Source organism: Sorex fumeus, unplaced genomic scaffold (assembly GCF_029834395.1).
Source record: "Sorex fumeus unplaced genomic scaffold, SorFum_2.1 ptg000001l, whole genome shotgun sequence".
NCBI lineage: Eukaryota > Metazoa > Chordata > Mammalia > Eulipotyphla > Soricidae > Sorex > Sorex fumeus.
In genome coordinates this window covers 3,283,012-3,301,526 of record NW_026606058.1, presented here as the reverse complement: position 1 = coordinate 3,301,526, position 18,515 = coordinate 3,283,012, and the positions used below count along the sequence as shown (strand labels likewise).

Sequence of the window (18,515 nt, the reverse complement as noted above, 5' to 3'; positions counted from 1 at the left end):
TGCACGGTCCGCCCGCTGAACGGCCGCATTCTTCCGATTTCCACACACCCTCCTGAAAACCAAACCCGAGGGGCAGGGCAGGCGGAGGCTGGGAGTGTCCCGCAAGGCTCGAGCACTGCGGGAGGGAGCAAAGCTGGGGACCAGGGTCGCCGTGGGGGACAGGGGCGCCCCGAGCAGGCGCCTCCCCGCGCGGCGCGGGGCGCGGGTGCTCCGGAGGGGCCGGGGTGCAGGAAGGGGAGGAGGAGGAGGGGTGGGGTGAGCCCCGCTCGGGCTCCTCCGGCCCCGCCCCTGCTCCCCGCCACCCCACCCCTCCCGATCGCCCAGCCCCTCTACTAAGGCGCCCCGCCCGCCGCGCGCCGCTCACTGCCCGGAGTCCCGCTGCCCCGACGCTCCCGCCGCGCCTCCGGCCCAGGTGAGCCCCGCGCGCCGAGGAGCGCCCACCCGGCCGCGCCCGTCCCGGGGGTCCCGCGGGGGAGTCGGCTGCAAGCCCCGGGGCGGGTGCGAGCCACTGCTCCGGCGCCAGCCACACCCAAGCAGCCGGCGCCCCGGGGCTCCCCTCCCAGTGTCTGGTCCTGGGCTCCGGGAACTCGGGAGTCGGTGCTCGGGGGTCTGGGTGGGGGGCTGCCGACGTTTGCTCGTTTCTGCCCGATCCCCGAGTTAGTGGGAGCCGCGGTCCCGGCCGGCGTGTTCCTCTGTGCGGACCGGCTGCAGCTGACCGCGGCCAGCGTGTCCGAGCCGCCTCCGGCCGCGGCCAGAGCGCGCCAAGGCTGCAGGGCGCAGGGCGGGGGGCAGCGGCGGCGCCCCCGGGGGTCCGGGCCGGCCGACCGCCCCTGCTGCTGGCGGGACAGCCTCTGAGCGGCGGGAGGGCTGCATGGGTTTGCAGGGCAGGGCGAGGAGGGGGTGCGGACGGGGGGACTCCCCCCTTGCTCCCTCCGTGGGACCGGGAAGACGCCGGACAGAGGGTCCCCCCAGGTTGCACGGGGCCCGGCGCGGGGAGACAGGGCCACGGGCGTGCCTGGTGGTACCTGGTTGCAACCTGAACTTGGCCGGGAGCACAGCGCGTCCTCGCCTCTAGGTGCTGCACTCCTGCCCCAGCCAGAATCCCTGGGAGCAGGACCGGGGTGGGAGGTGGCAGAGCCCCGGGGTGGGGGGACTGCGGGGTGCCCAGCCCCCCGTGCGCCCGCCTTGGGAGCTGAGAGCGCGGGGCAGGGCGTGGTGAGCACCGTGGTCTCCGGATTCCCCGGGTGGTGGAGGCCAGTGACTCAGCGCTGAGACCATGTGGGTGTGGTCCCGAAGCTTCCAGATACTCTGCGGATGGTATGGACAGGACACTCCCTGGAGGAAAGGCTAGAACGGTGCCATCTCAGAGGGCATTTTCCGAGAGGAAGTGAGTCACAGCGGACCGGCCAGCTGTCTGACAGAGAGACGTATTGACCAAGCCCTGGTGAGGGCAGCAATTAGAGGGGCAGGGCTGTGGCCAGACCGTTGCTGGGTTATGGGTGTGCGCTGGCTGGCCCGCTGCCCCAGTCTGCTTGGCAGGGGTAGTGGCTATTCCCGTTTTCAGGCCCTGCTCATTTTCTTTCCCCTGCAGCAGGCTTTCTGCCTACAGCAGTGGAACTCTCAGTCCTGTGCCCCGGCCAGCTCAGGAAACACCCTCTGTTATCTTTGCCTGCAAAGGTGTTTGCAGGAACCTGCAGAAGATAACGTCCAAGACCCGGGCAGGAATGAGTTCAGTTCATCAGAAATTCCTATCAGATGTGTGTCCGTTGGTTCTCAATGATCTGCGCGGTTCTTGGCAGCCAGAGTGACATTTTTTTTACCACGATCCTTCATTCTCCACTTGCCATCTTTCTCTTGGGGGGCATCGGGGAATGGATTGGAGCCACACCTGGTGGTGTTCAGGGGTTACTCCTGTCTCCTGCACTCAGGCATCACTGCTGGCGGTGTTCCAGGACCTGTGTGCAAGGCAGATGCCCCCCTGGCTCTGCCCCCCACTTGCCATCTCTTATTTCAGCTCTTCAGGTCTTCTTACCGACTGTGCAAATGGCACCTAGAGTCTAGGTGATACTCTCTTGGCTTTTTTTTTTTTTCCCTCTCTCATTCTGGATGCATCCTGTAGGCCCTTTTTCCTTCCTCCTCTGACCGGGCTCTGGCCCTAGTGAGGTCAGGCCTCGGAGTGGGTGGGGCCGAGGCTGGTGATTCCTAGTTTTCCACTGATAGTTCCAAAGAACGTGGCATTTTAAAAGAGCGTTGCCTCTTGCTTGTGCCTTTGAATATACGCCAGTCTTTCAAAGTTGAGGGGGAACAATGGGATCCTTTCAAGTGCATATAAATTAGCACTCAGCAAGGGGAAGATTGAATGATGTTTTATCCTCATTCTTAAGCATCTCCTTTTTCACATCAAAAGCAAAAGAATAAATAATCCCGAATTTACTTGTTTTATACTAATGTTCAGCACTTCCTGTTTCTTCCCCACTAACTCTCCACCCCATGGGCCACTACCGGCTTCCTTAGAAGTTGTCAGGCAGATGTCCAAGAGCTCTTTAAGGAAAGTGCATGTACGCCTTTTACTAATTCTTCCTACTGGATTCCATCTAGAATGTTCTTTTACTGCCCCTTTCTTAGGGACAAGGTTGTGAATTTGGTAGGGAGGGGTTGGTTTGAGGCGGGGGAGAGGGGATTGTGCCCCAGGCAATAGTGATGAAGGCCTCCACCCTGCTTTGTGCTCAGGGATCACTCCTGGTAGTGCTAGGGGGAAAATTTGGGTGCCAGGGATCTAACCAGGACCCACTGCATAGGAGGAAATAAATATCTTTTTTTTTCTTTTTGGGTCACACCCGGCAATGCACAGGGGTTACTCCTGACTTTGCACTCAGGAATTACTTATGGCGGTGCTCAGGGGACCATATGGGATGCTGGGAATCGAACCCGGGTCCACCACGTGCAAGGCAAACGCCCTACCTGCTGTGCTATCGATTGCTCCAACCCCGGAAATAAATATCTTGCCTGCTGTATACTATCTCTTCGGCCCCTGTTCTGTTTTGAGGCCACACCCTATGGTATCACTGTTGGTTCTGCTCAAGGGTCACTCCTGACAGTGCTTGGTGCCAGGGGTTGAACTGAGGCAGCTGCATGCAAGGCAAACGCCGTAACCTCTGGCCTGGTGGGCAGGTTTTAGGTTGAGTGAAAGATAGGAACTGCATCCTGCTGTATGTCCTTTAGGGAATCAAACTCAAGACTGGTGACTTTGATTCCTTTTTTTTTTTCATTTTTTGAAAAGAGTCTTGCCAAAATCTTCAAAGCAAAGCTAAGGAAATATGAGACGCGTTCTAAATGATGTTGGAGAACATTTGTTTTTACTGACACTCTGCCAAGTACTTTCACTGGGTGGGCTGTGAGGAAACTAGGGTATGGACAGAACCCAGAGAGCAAGTGACTCAGCCCTGCTGCTCTTAGAAGTGTCCTCTGTGAAGGCACAGCCTGAGCAGAGGTCCAGAGCAAACATTTGGAACTGCTCAGGGGCAGACACTGGGCAGGAGGTTCTTTCCCCTCCGCGACTATTTCATCCTCACTGATGCAGTGCACAGGCTCTGAGAGGGCAGAGCACTCTGCAAAGGGTCCTTGTTTATGGAGCCTATAGTCTCATGGGGAGAGAAATGGAAGGACAAAAGAACAAGTAGCTAGAGGTTAGGGCATTCTTTGTTTTTTTTTTTTTCTTTTTGGGTCACACCCGGCGGTGCACAGAGGTTACTCCTGGCTCTGCACTCAGGAATCACTCCTGGCGGTGCTCAGGGGACATATGGGATGCTGGGAATCGAACCTGGGTTGGCTGCAGGCAAGGCAAGCACCCTATCCGCTGTGCTATTGCTTCAGCCCCGAGGCTAGGACATTCTTAAGTAAGGGATCGCTCTTGTGATGACCTCAGAGGCAAATCCCGTGTGGTCAGTATGCCTGTGATACCCAGCACCCTAGCCAGAACTTGCAAAGTAGATGAGTAATGGAAGAGAACTAAACATAGAAAGTTAAGTTCCTTCTGCAATTGACTAAATGTTGATGCCTCAAATTCCTGTTTGTAATGAAAGTCATACAGAAACTTTGAGAGCCTCCTCTCTGGCAAGCATGGGGTACCTTATGGGATGATAAGGATCAAACCTGGGTCTGCCACATGCCAGACGAGTGCCCGCCCACTGTACTATCTCCCCAGCCCCAGAGTCTCTCTGAAGACTGTTGTTCAGGCATACACATATAGGGGATATTCATACTTCAGACTGAAATGATGGCAATCAAAGATCAAAGAACCCCGAGGTCATTGCACCCCAGGACGTGCACCAATGAGAGATCAGAGTTAGAAAAACACAGAGTCTAAAGTGCGATGAACGGAAACAGGAGAAAATGAGAGTGGGAAGAGAAAGAAAAGTGTCAGGGTCTGGCCAGACCTGTTTAGCAGGACACATATTTTCCTACCAAGTGTGGAATGTGCTTTCCTGTGGCTCTGCTGTTCAGTTCAGAGCTCACCCTTTTTTTTTTCTTTTTTATTTATTTTTTTTAATTTTTATTAGTGAGACACCATGAGATACAGTTGTAGACTTACAAATTTTTGTGCTTGGGTTTCAATTATACAATGATCAAACACCCATCCCTCCACCAGTGCGCATTTCCCACCACCACGGATCCCAGTATCCCTCCCACCCCCCAACCCCCCCATCCCACCCTGCCTCTGTGGCAGGGCATTCCCTTTTGTTATCTCTCTCCTTTTGGGTGCTGTGGTTTGCAAGAGAGACATTGAGTGGCAATTATGTTTGGCCTATAGTCTACTTTCAGCATGCTTCTCCCATCCTGGGAGGGTCCTCCCAACACCCTTTATTTGGTGCTCCTTTCTCTATCTGAGCTCCCTTTTCCTCTAGCATGTGTGGCTGGCCTCCAAGCCATCACCCCTTTTTTTTAACCCATCTCTCTGCCCTTCCCAACTCAAGTTCTCATTAGGAGCTCAAAGCAACTAGGATTTCAGCCCAGACCTAAGCAAGTAATTGCCCATGTGCGTCGGTTCATGCCAAAAGGATTGCTAGCTTCATTTATCTGCTCCTAGAGTGAAACACTTCCTTATTGCTTCATGGGTAAAACAGTAACTGACAGTTTTTAACCCAGAGGACCTTTAACACTGAACTATAGTCAGACAGGTAAAGGATTAAATGGATCGAGTGATTCTGTGCTCTCAGAAGGGGGGGCTGCTTGGAATGACCCTGACACGTTAGCAGTCAACCAATAACACAATCCTCAACACTGAGGGGCAAGACCTGCCTAGATGCTGTGGCCTGGCCTGGCAGACCTGTTGGGCTACTCTGCGTACAAGGAATCACCCGATTCACCCACCAGTGGGAAGGACAGTTTTGATCACAGTACCCGCCAGTGGCTACTCCTTCTTCCAAACAGAATTACTTACTAGATAATCCTAGTCCGGTATCTAATGGGCAGTCATTACTGAGACCCTGGGCATTCTCTGGTTCTCAGCTCTCTCTCTCTCTCTCTCTCTCTCTCTCTCTCTCTCTCTCACACACACACACACACACACACACACACATATATATATATGCCTTGGAGAGACCAGCAAGCTACCGAGAGTATCCCGCCCTCACGGCAGAGCCTGGCAAGCTACCCGTGGTGTATTTGATATGCCAAAGCCAGTAACAATAACGGGTCTCATTCCTCTGACCCTGAAAGAGCCTCCAATATGGCAGCATTGGGAAAGACAAGGAGAGGCTACTAAAATCTCAGGGCTGGGATGAATGAAGACGTTACTGGCTCCCATTCAAGTAAATCAAAGACCAACGAGATGACAGTGACAGTTAATGAATTTTAGGAGTGTTTTATCTATTTCTTTGAAAAATGTCATGGGAATCCTGATCGGGACCACATTAAATCTGTATAGTGCTTTGGGGAGTGTTGCCATTTTGATCATGTTAATCCTCCCTATCCATGAGCAGAGGATGTGTCTCCGTTTCCTAATGTCTTCTTTTATTTCTTGAAGTGGTGTTTTGTAATTTCCCTGTATAGGTCCTTCACCTCTTTAGTTAAGCTGATCCCAAGGTACTTGATTTTCTGAGGTACTATTGTGAACAGGATTGTTTTTTTAAATATCTCTTTCTTGTTTGATCATTGTATGGTTTGTTTTTGTTTTTGTTTTTTGCTTTTTGGGTCACACCCAGCGATACTCAGGGGTTACTCCTGGCTCTGCACTCAGGAATTACTCCTGGCAGTGCTCAGGGAACCATATGCGATGCTGGGAATCGAACCTGGGTCTGCCATGTGCAAGGCAAATGCCCTACCCACTGTACTATCACTCCAGCCCCCGTTTGATCATTGTATGATTGAAACTCAAACATGAAAGCTTGTAACTGTATCTCACAGTGATTCGATAAAAAACAAAACAAAACAAAACAAAACAAAAAAACCAATGAGGCAGTGAGGATAGGCCATAGGATGATGTCCTGAAGGAAAGAAAGGCTCCATCCCTTTCATGCTGAGTGTGGATGAAAGTTTGGGATAATCTGAGACCAAGTGTCACTCTGCCTCACTCTTAAAGAAGCTATTAGGTGTAGCAAGACTACTCGGATTACAGTATTTTCCTGATCTCCCACTGGAAGGGTGTATCTGCTGCATTACTGTCTTCTCTAGCTTTGCAGTGCACTTTCCTATTGCTCTGTCCTCTGAACAAAGGGTACCAGGGGTTCCACATTGACCTCAAATCTCAACGACCTCTGGGAATCAACCATGAAGTGTTCTGGGAACTTAAGTGCAGGTTTTTGTGTTTTAAGTTAAAAAATGTTAAGTCCACAGGAAGACTTGAGAGAGACAGAGAGAGAGAGAGAGAGAGAGAGGTACCCCACTCTAAGATGGGGGTGACTGCAGAATAGAGTGTCAGGCATGGATATTTTTACCCTCTGCAGTGACTGATGTCTTCCCTCTATTCTTGCCCAATGGAGTGGGATCCTGTGTCTTTCTCCCAGAGATGACAGATTCACTCACTTCATTTCTCTCATTTTTTAAAATTATTTTTTTAGCTGCAAATAAAACCCACTCTCTTTTCTTATACCCCTTTCATTCTCCACTTTCAAGTAACCTTAGTTCTGTTTACTGCTTTATTTTTATTTATTCTTTTTGTTTTGTTACGTTTTTGACCCACATCCAGTGATACTCAGGGCTAACTCCTGGCTCTGCAATCAGGAATCATTCCTGAGTTGGGCTCAGAGAACCATATGGGATGACAGGGACTGAACCTGGGTTGGTTACGTGCAAAGCAAGAATCTATCCATGGCCCTACTACTTTAGTTTTTATGTCATTTCATTTGCTTTTTATCAATTTCACATCCTTATATTGTGTACATGGGTGAAACCATCCAACACTTGTCCTTGTTCTGATTTATTTTGCTTTACACCCTCCATTTGGCTGTGAATAGAGTTTCTTCTCTCTCTCTCTCTCTCTCTCTCTCTCTTTCTCTCTCTCTCTCTCTAAATAGCAGAATAGTATTCCATTGGAAGTCTTCTTTATATAATCATCTATTGACATGCACTTGTTGTTTCTGTATTTTAGTCATAATAAATAAATAGATACACATGCCCGATTCTTGTGTGTTCTTTGGATTCATACCATACCATTTTTCTAAACTGGTTGTACCTATTCACACCACCAATAGAAGCAGATGAAGGTTCCTTTCACTCTTTGCCCTGAAAAGCACTTGTTCCTTTTAATTCCCCAACTGGGTGCTGATATCTTATTGTGGCTTTAATTTTACTGCCCTGGTCACCTAGAGGAATGTCCTTTCAGATGCCTGTCAGCCAACTTTTTGTCCTCCTCAAAGAAACATCTGTTCAAGTATTCTGTCCTTTCTTTTTTCTTTTTTCAAATTTTTTAAAATTTAATTTAATTTTTATAAAGTAGCTCACAATATTTGATTATATTTAATATTTGAACACCAATCTCACCACCATTACACCCTCCCACCATCATACTTGGGATTTTTTCATCCTGAACCCCACCCCTGCCTCAAAGCAGAACCGAAATAATTTATTTTGTATTGTTTGTTATGAATAAAAATAGCTGAAAATGCTCCAGAAAAGTTTCCTTACAGCAAAGTATGTGAAGATTGTTGTATTTCACCCAAGGGCCATTAAACCCTTCTGTAAGAGATTACTAACAGGTTGTTAAAGGTTGAGCCTTGTGGGCACGCACACACACACACACACACACATCTGTAAAAAATATATTTCCCTCTAAGATTGCTTGCTAGTCTACTTTAAAACCCATCAAATGTAGCGTGCTACTCTTGGAGTATGAGTGGTGTGAGGGATGAGATGTCACACAGCCACAAATGTGGTCGCATGGTCCAAGAGTAGATTCACTCGTTGGTGAGGCTCATCTGAGTGTGTGGAGAGTGGCCGTGAGCATGGCGGTGGTTGAGTTAGGGAGGTTTTTAGCTGCTGGGGCTGGGTCTCTTGGAGCGGGGAGGGCCCTCACCCACCCCCATCTAAGTTTCCCCAAATAAAACAGCCTGTTGCAGAGTCCGGTGGCATGGCTTCTGAGAGAAAGACAATGACTCTCTGGATTGTGGCCGTTGAATGAGATTATCTAGTGCCAGACAGACATGGCTTGTGGGCATGACTGCCAAGTTGCTGAAAACATGGGGAGATGGGGGAAGATCACCCATGTCCGGTTTTGTTGAACCTGGAGTTTCAGTCACAAGTCCCGCGTACCTGGGTTTGCTACGGATTCACTCGTGGGTGCGGCTCACCCTGAGCATGTGGACAGCAGCTGTGAGCATGGCAACAGTTGAGTTCTGGAGGTTTGAGGCTGTCGGGGCTGGGTCCCTTGGGACAGGAGAGGACTTCTGTCCTTCTTAGGATGGGGTTGTTTGATTATTTTTGTTGTCCACTTATATATATTTTTATACCTTGAATAATCCCTTAGGGATTTTATGATATGCGGAATCTTCTCTCATCAGTAGACTATCTTTTGGTTCTGTTTTTACTTTTCTTTGCTGTCTGAATTAATTTTTAATTTAATGCAGTCACGTGGCTTATTTTTGACCTCATTTCCCCCACTGCTGGTGTCAGTTCTTCAGAGAGGTCTCTAAGGCTGATGCCATTTCATCTGCATTGTCTTCTATGTGCTTTATGATTCTGGGTCTTACTTGCAGGTCTCGAATATATTTTAAATGTATTTTTGTTTGTTTTTTGAGTCATACCAGAAGTGTTCAGGGATCACTCCTGGTGGACTCATGAGACCGTCTGAGGTGCCAGGGATCAAACCTGGGTCAGCCACTTGCAAGGGAACCACCTACCTGCTGTTCTGTCTCTCCATCTTCAGAATGTATTTTTATATGGGCTTAAAAAATAATTAAATTTCATTCTTTTGCATGTAACTGTCCAGTTTTATAAGCATTTAATGGTTTAATGATCTTGGATCCTTTGTTATAAATATCAATAAAATATGTATGTTTATTTCTGGACCTTTATCTCTTCCATTTGGTCCATGTGTCTATTATTAGTTTCGTACCATACAGGTTTAATTATTGTTAATTTGTAATATAGTTTATATTATAAACTATCAGGAAACATGTGTCTTCGTTTTCCTCCCCCCACCACTGTCCTGCCCCCAGAATTGCTTTAGTTATTTCGGGTCTCGTATGATTTCATATAAACTTTAGCATTTTTGATTCTATTTCCTTTAAAATATTATTGGGATTTTTATTGGCATTGCATTATATTTGTATATTGTTTTGGAGAGATGGATTTTTTACTATTTTCTCTCCGCTTATCTACATGAATATATTTGCATCTATCTTAATGGTCTCACTTTTCTTAAACACTTCAATCATTTTAAGTTTCTGGTTTTCAATCCAGAAGAGGCAGATTACATCTCAGCCACGACCTTCTGAAATCCAGGGCAGGAGGAGGCTGGGATCCTGCTGTGCAGGTAAGGGAAAAGTGAGGCTCTCCAGAACTCAACCCACAGCCTGTCTGAGCACTAATATGTTGCTCCAAGGGAATGGACTCTGGAATGAATCAGGCCAGATTCTTGTCTATAACATGCATTCTTTGGCATGCTACTTCTTGTACTCTTCTGAGGCCTAAGGGGTAGAATTTACAATTCTTAAGTATAAGAATCAAACCTGGGTCCACCAATCCTACCATCCCATCTGTAAAAGATAATTAAGGGCCTGTGTTGGACAGGTATCTGTCAGCAGCAGAAATGAAACAAAAAGCATGTTTGGGATTCTGCCTGTACCCAGTAGGGGGAGGTACCAGCTCTTCCTTAGTCTATGCTCCAAACCTCTTGTGATTTTCTCCCCCTTGTTTGGTGTAGTATATGCCAATTTTTATTCATGTCCATCTGGTAGTAAATTTTAGGGGAATACAAAGCATGCCTTCTAATTAAGCTAAAATCCACTGAGCTCCTGTAAAATATCAGGCAGTGGGTTTGATGAGGTATATGGTCTATTCTCCTGATCTATCGAGCTGACACGTTGACTTTCATTCCTATTAAATGCTTAATGATGAACAGTTCTTGCTCGTCTGCACTTCTGTCTAGTCCCACAAAAAATATGTCTGTTCGAGTCATGTTATTACTTTTTCCTATATGGGCTTTGGATCTGGCAGCTGCATTTTACTGTCAACAATGCATATGTCTCTTACAATCAGTGATAAGTTTAGTAAAGAATTTACTTTAGTAAAGAATTTAACTTTAGTAAAGAATTTTACTAAATTTTACCAACTTTAGTCAAGAATTCTCAGCAGATGAAATTTCTTTATGAGCAGATTTCCAAGCCCGAAGATTAGTGTGCATTAGATTACTCTGTGTATCTGGGGAGCAGGGGTAGGGGCTGATAAATTTCTGTCAGCCACACTTGACTGAGTGGGCTGTTGGCATCCGGTCCATTTTCCAGCACCAAAGAAATGAAGAAGCAGCTGTTTTTTGATAGGTGCTTTATTCTATTTTTAAAATAAAAACACGCCACGTGAATCTTGCTTTTCCAGATAGTTTTTATTTTATATTAGGAGGGTAAGTAGAATTAGTAGGCTCATAAATCCCCCATTCGGATTACCAAATAGGTTAACTAGAGTGTCTTTTTCCATCAGCGGTAGCCCCCAGAGGATCTGAGGCTTTTAGTTGCATTGAACTTGGTAGTTGGAAAGGATCATCCACCAATTACCAATCTTCCAGTTAGCTTCAAAACAAAAACGAAAACAAAGGCCTTCCATGTGGCCTAAGAGCTACCCTGTGATCTTAATCTTTACATTTTTTTCAGTTGTTGTTCATTGCTCATTACTTTCCATCTATCAGAAAAGTTATTTCTGAAGAATTGAAACCCCAGAGGGTAACCACAACAAAAACATGTTGATTTTTTTTCTTCAGTAATAATGATTTAAATGCAAACTTGGAGAAAAGTCATATTTGGTAGAAGGCAAATGCATAGAAGAAAATTGTTCTAATTTCTACCATAAAAAATTAAAAAGTTCTACAGTAATTTCCAAGACAAAAGAAAAAACGTGTAATGAATTTACGTTGTCATTGTAATGACAAAATGTTGTAGTTACTTTTAAAATGAAAAGACTGAAAGTGAAAGAAACATATAACTGAAATAAAAAAAGGGAAATGGGTTTATGAAGAATCTCACTCGAGATAAATATATTAACTGTACTCTTTCCTTGTTATCTCTCATAACATCTTCACCAACGTCTTTGAAAGCTTATTTTCAGAGAACTAAGTAACAGTCAACATTTTGTGAAGGTTCAACCTTGCAATTCATTCAGGATTCAAGGAATCTGCATTTTCTTTCCCCTTGCCGTGTGAAGCCCCTATTCCCACTCACCTCAGCATATAGAAGGGCAGCCCAGCAGGCCGATTTATGCCTCAGTTTCCTCACATGTTTGACCATTGGTCCTCCTGATCTCTTCCACATCTTCCTTCCCACAAGAGGAAGTAGCAATTCCAACTCGACCATTACTCCGGTGACGGGGCCTTCTCCTGTCAGTGCCCTAGTAACGATGTATGCTCTTTGTCATTCTTCTGGAGGATAGCTGACCACCGTTCCACCTCTTTCTTTGGGGATAACATCTGTATCTTCCTAAGTCCAAATATGAAGTGAACATTTCCCAGTTTGGACTAGAATCTAATGCTTGGACAAGAAAGTGAGGAATCTAATGTTCGGACTAAAATTTATGAATTCTGGTGTAAGAATCCAGTGACTTCCTAGATTTTGGTCAGAGCAGCAGCTGAGGACTGTCCTGTTGCTGAAGCCCCAGTGGCTACACCCCTGATCATGAAAAACGGTCCCCAGGAACTTGGCAGCTATAGCGACCCTCACCCTCTCTCTCTCTCTCTCTTTTTGCATCCTTAAATAGATTTCAACAGACCAAAATGCCGTCTCAAATGGAGCATGCCATGGAAACCATGATGTTCACATTTCACAAGTTTGCTGGGGACAAAGGCTACTTGACAAAGGAAGACCTGAGAGTACTCATGGAAAAGGAATTCCCTGGATTTTTGGAAGTAAGTGTTGACAGGCTCAAAGAATCAGACCTGAACATCAATGCTTCTAGAGGCTATGAAGATAGTTCAAAGGGAGGGAGGCATGCCCTGTGTGTACAAGGCTCCAAGTTCAATTCCTAGTGCTTCATACACCACAGCAGCAGCGCCGGTGTGTAGCACATCCGCTTTGTATAATTTGCCCCTCTTATCTTCAGTCAGTTAAGATTAAGACTTTATAGAGGGCTTAGAGACAGTCCAGGGATGATGGCACTTGCCTTGATATGGTTAACCCCTATTCCATCCCTGGAAGTACCGGTGGTCCCCCAAGCACCACCAAGAGTGACCGCTGAGCAGAGAACAAGAATTAAGCCCTGAGCACTACAAGGTGAGCCCCACCACCACCACCAAAAAAGAAAAAAAAGATTAGACATTTAAATTTTTTTTCCAATTCTGTCAGCTGTGAATGAGAGCCAAGCATCACTCCAGAAATAAGTGCTTTGCTTTTTGGTGTTTTTTATTGTTGATGTTTTTTGTTTTGTTTTTTGTTTTTTGGGTTTTTTTTGGCTTTTTGGGTCACACCCGGCAATGCTCAGGGGTTATTCCTGGCTCATGCACTCAGGAATTACTCCTGGCAGTGCTCGGGGGACCATATGGGATGCTGGGAATTAAACTCGGGTTGGCCGCGTGCAAGGCAAACTCCCTACTCTCCCTACTCACTGTGCTATCACTCCAGCCCCATGCTTTGCTTTTTTGCTTGTTTTACATAGTTATAACCTAGACCAGAAGTTAGAGATCCAGCTAAACCCTAACAGCAGACAGCTCTCTAAGCCTCATCTCCCTCCTCTGAAATGAGAGGGCAGCATGCATTTCCCTCCAAAGTGGTGATCATTTCCTCCAGTCCTTCCAAGCAGACATAGATACAAGGACAGAATGTTCTGTGCCTGTCCCCAAGGACTAGAGGTGTTCTCACACTAAACACGCACTAATGGTACCATTTTGGAAATTAGAAACCAGATAGATCTCACAGGAGACACAGACCCTTCATCCCAGAAGGCTTTCTGGCATGAAAAACAGAAAGGGGGTGTGTGTCACAGAATGCTGGAGATGCAGTGTCATTTATTCCAGACACATGTCATTTATTCCATGCATGCATACATTTGCAGTGTACTGAAAGAGTGTCTTCTTTCTAAAGTGGACCCCTAATATCATTCACATTTACTCCTGACCACAGACTGGAAGAAAGGTGAGGCCAGAGTGGACTGAGTCTGCTCATCCGAGTTGGAGGTTGCAGCATTGTACATGCAGTAACGGAATACTTAGGGCACATAGGAAATACGGCAGTAGGGATTTATGAATGCAGTGCAGCTTACACCCAGCCAGCACCCTGGTGACACAGAACCTGCTCCCTTATTCATGTACAGTTGGCAGAATTCATAAATCATTTGCAGGAGATGCACTCTCCCACTTCTAAGCATCATCACCCCAGAAGGGAGGGCCCAGGCTGGTCACTTTGGCCTTTCATCTCATACTGATTTCCAAGCTCTGCTGACATTCTGGACACTCCTCCATTCTTAGTTGTCCACAAAGGCCCACTGAGTATGTGACTGCTCACCAGCCACGTGGCTAATATGGTATAAAACCATACTGACCTGGCCTCAGCTGTGCCATGGAGTGCCAACCATCCAGCCTTCCACTCCACACTCTGACCTCACGAGCCCCACTATAAAATAGCACTATGAATATCTGAAACTGATGCCTAAAATACATTTAGGAGGTCTTGTCCTATGTTTTCCTATTTTTTTTTGTTTGTTTTGGGGGCCACCCCTCACTGGAAGTGCTCAGGGGTTACTCCTGGTTCTGCACTCAGGAATTATTCCCAGAGAGGCTCAGGGGACCATATGAGATACTGGGGACCAAACCTGGGTTGGCCGCATGCAAGGCAAACACCCTACCTGCTGTATGGTCACTCCAGCCCCCAAATTTTCCTCTTTCAAGGATTTAACCAAGCTATCCGGAATGAAATGTCATTAGAATAGAAAGTTTAAACTACACAAAAGGCAGTTTAGAGCGATTCTCACACAGAATCTTGGGGATTTTGAGATTTGTAGAAACAGCTGATGAGAAGCAGAGCGAGTCAGAGGCCAGGTTCTGTTCTTCCAAGCCACAGGAGTGATAGAATGAGAATTTGGAGGCCTGACTGCAGCTCACTAACCTTCCTCCTATATCTAGAATTGGGGCATTTCTTTTATTCGTTGTTTTGTTTGGAGCCACAGCCAGCGATGCTCAGGACTTACTCCTGGCTCTGAACTCCAGGATCACGCCAAGTGAGGCCTGGAGGTCCCTGTGGGATACCAGGGATGGACCCTGGATTGGCCACATGTAAGGCAAGCACCTTACCCACTGTACTATTGCTGCGGCCCTGAATCAGGATATTTCTGCCATTCTCTTTTATACTTACATAAAAGAATGTATTTAAACACCTTCACATGCTTAAAATCTAAATTTATTGAAATATGTCAAGGCAAATATGCATCAGAGACGTCCAAAACTCAGTAGGACTAAAACAAGAATTTAGGTAACTGGGAGGTATAATACATGTCGTCAGCAGTACAGATCATGGAAGCTCATCTTTGCCAACATTGATGGGTATTTCTTGTGTTTGTTCATTTCAGAATCAGAAAGACCCTCTGGCTGTGGACAAAATTATGAAGGACCTGGACCAGTGCCGGGATGGCAGAGTGGGTTTCCAGAGCTTCTTCTCACTCATCGCAGGGCTCACTATCGCCTGCAATGATTATTTTGTTGTTCATATGAAGCAGAAGGGAAAGAAGTAGGCAGCAGATGGCGTGAAGTGACTCCCGCCCCACACGGGAGTCCCCCGAAGGGCCCCCAGGATCAGCTCCACAGCTTCCCCCATGGCAGGATTTTATGAGCAGACTTGGACCCTTAGAAAATGTCCCAATACAATCCAACCCCCGTTTGGCCAAAAGAGAAAGAAAAATTACCAGATAAGCTTTTGATTTTTGTATTGCTTCACTCCCTTTACCCTCAATAAACAAGTTCCTTTTTTATTTCCTGATTTGACAGTATGTTTATTCCTTCTTCAGAAAGGCTTATTCCTAGAATATGCTAGTATAGTGGGTAGGGCATTGCCTTGCACACAGCTGATTTGGGTTCAATCCCTGGCACCCCATGTGGTCCACTGAGCCCGGCCAGAGTGATCCTGAGCACCCCTGGGTGTGATCCAAAAACAGAAAAGAAGGGAGGAAGGAACAGAGGGACAGAGGGAGGCTCCTGGGCTGGGTCTCTGCTCTATTCAGGCTTAGTAATTCCTGAAGCATTCGCCATAGTTCATACTGGCAGGCAAATGACACACACCGTAAGGCTCTTCCCACGTGGGATGTGGTTCCCACATCCAAGTCTCAAGGAAATGCCTCTAATTAGCAGAACTTCAGTCACATTCCCAGGCTGTGGAAGGAGTCAGGAATGAAGTATTCCACATTCTAAACCTCTCACTCCGAACTAGAGTGCCTCTCCACCAACCCTGCCATGGACACACTGATTGATTCTAAGTCTTCCATTCTGTTAGATGAAACTCTGATAGCACACCAGGTAAGGCTGTACCTAGCATGCAGCTGACCTAGGTTCTATCCACGGTATCCCATATAGTCCTCTGAGCTCACCAGGAGTGATCCCTGAGCATAGAGCCAGGAGTAAGCCCTGAACATCATGGTGTGTGGCCCAAAGATCAAAAATGGAAAGGGAAACTGAATCTAGGGAAGGGAGGATATAAAAAAATAATCTCTTTAATAGCTACAGGGCTTAGAGAAACCACAGGTAAACCATCTCTGTCTGTGAGAACATGTATCAGCCAGATTGAATCTTCTGATTTATTCTACATAAGCCCTGGGTATTACTGACAGGGGTTCAGTTTGCAAATGGCTAGATGAAAATATTAACATTGGACTCTAATAGACGCCAAATCTATAACAAATTTCTCACTCTGAGCCTCTGTATCTGCAGATAAAGAATCCCCTCTCAAGAGGGAGTCTCCAAAGAGGAGGAAGAGAAAAGAAATATCAATTTATCTTGATAGTGGGCATGTAACTTTGAGAAAAATTCCAAAGCAAGGTGTTATTTCCTGGAAACTCCAGATTCTTGACATTCAGGAAGGCACGAGATGCCAGAGAATCATCTGGGTTATGTATTTGGTGTATGTGTATGTGTGTGTGTGTGTGGGGGGGGTGCTTGTGTGTGTATGTGGGGGTTGAGGGGAAGGGGACTATACTGTCCCTTGGGTGGGAAAGAATGGGAGAGAATGACACTTCTCACTTTGAACCTATTGCTCAAAAAGTAGGGCGCTTGTAGAAGGAAAATTTAGATCATATTTATGGCTTGAAAACAGCGTGGCTCTCCCTGCCAACAAAAACACAGATCCCACAACCTGACCCACTGAAATAGCCACAGAGGCATCAGCTGCAGCCTAATGCCTCCCAGAGGGTCGAAGGGACAATCATGCTAACAGCCATCAAGAGGAATCATCTGGAAAATTCCACTCCATGGTTGCATTGTGAAGCAGTTCCTGCCCCTCCACACCCATCCAAGAAGGGGAAGATTTCAAACATGGTACAATACACAGCTGATCTTAAAAAGTGCCCCACTTGGCACCCTGCTAGAGGGTGTGCGTATAAAACTACCAGCCATAGTATTGTAAGTTGTGGGGCTTAAAATAAGCTCCACAATTTTTTTTAAAGAAGAAAAAAGACCATTTTATCTCTTGGACACAGCCCTTTGTCCAGGTCCTTTAACAGGAGCTGTGACTCATGTGACTTTTTACCCAACTCATCCCAGTGGGACAGCAAGGGCAGGTCTAGAAACCTCGGTTTGATCCATTCAAAAGTGGTTGCTCAAACACTCCCCAGCCCTTTGTTCCAGAGGGAGAGCTGTGGACTGGAATTTGGCAGATATTAATCAGGGCGAATATAAAGAAACCAATGCCACAGAGCCCACTTAAGGAAATTAGACTGAAAAGTAATATATGAAGCAGACGAGAAAGGAAAACTTCAAGAGACGCCAGGGGTGAGATGCTATAAGCTTCCATGGTCACTTTTACATCCATGACCAGCACATGCTTTGGGGAGGAAATGTTAGCAGTATGTGCCAGGATCTTTTTCATGCTTTCTTTGGCCCAGTTTTTCTATTCTTAGGAACTTGTCTTAATAAAGTAATGAAAAATATTTACAAAGATGGTTACACAAAGATATTTGATGCAGTCTTATTTATGGTGGCCAAAACCTGAACATTATCTCAAGGCAACAATAGTATTAGGGTTAATTAAATATGGGTGTACAAACAAAAGGGAATGCCCTGCCACAGAGGCAGGGTGGGATGGGGGGATGGGGGTGGGAGGGATACTGGAATCCATGGTGATGGAAAATGGGTACTGGTGAAGGGATGGGTATTTGATCGTTATATAATCGAAACCCAAGCACAAAAATTTATAAGTCTACAATTGTACCTCATGGTGTTTCACTAATAAAAAATTTTTTTTAAAAATATGGGTGTACTTGGGATATTATATAGTTCCTGAAAGCCATGATTTTGAAGAACACTAAGTGAAATGGTAAGTAAAGATCAGATCACAGATCACAGATCATCCTGTTATTCGTCGATTGCCTCGAGCAGGCCCCAGTAACATCTCCTTCATCCTAGCCTTGAGATTATATTCAAGGCTCTTTAGGAGAATGAGACCCATCATTGTTACTGGTATTTGGCTATTGGGTACGCCACGGGGAGTTTGCCAGACTCTGCCGTGTGGGCAGGTTACATTCGGGAGCCTGCCAGTTTGTCAAAGTAGGAATGAGATGTCATAATAAAATGTCGCGCGGCCGCAAATGTGGCCGCACAGTTCCAGGATCTGGTTTTTATAGTCTCTGAGTCTTGGCCGCTGATGGGATTACACGGCACCAGGGGGGCAGTTGGTGGGTGT

The 18,515-nt window shown here is 46.4% G+C and overlaps 1 protein-coding gene across 1 annotated transcript; it reads left to right on the top strand.

Moving 5' to 3' along the window:
* The first annotated feature begins 322 nt into the window (after positions 1–322).
* S100A10 (S100 calcium binding protein A10) lies at positions 323–15,610 on the top strand. The gene is made up of 3 exons (XM_056121594.1): positions 323–412; positions 12,400–12,547; positions 15,199–15,610. The coding sequence occupies exons 2-3, from the start codon at positions 12,416–12,418 to the stop codon at positions 15,358–15,360; spliced, it is 294 nt and encodes a 97-aa protein (XP_055977569.1). The 5' UTR covers positions 323–412; positions 12,400–12,415; the 3' UTR covers positions 15,361–15,610.
* Positions 15,611–18,515: the final 2,905 nt, after the last annotated feature.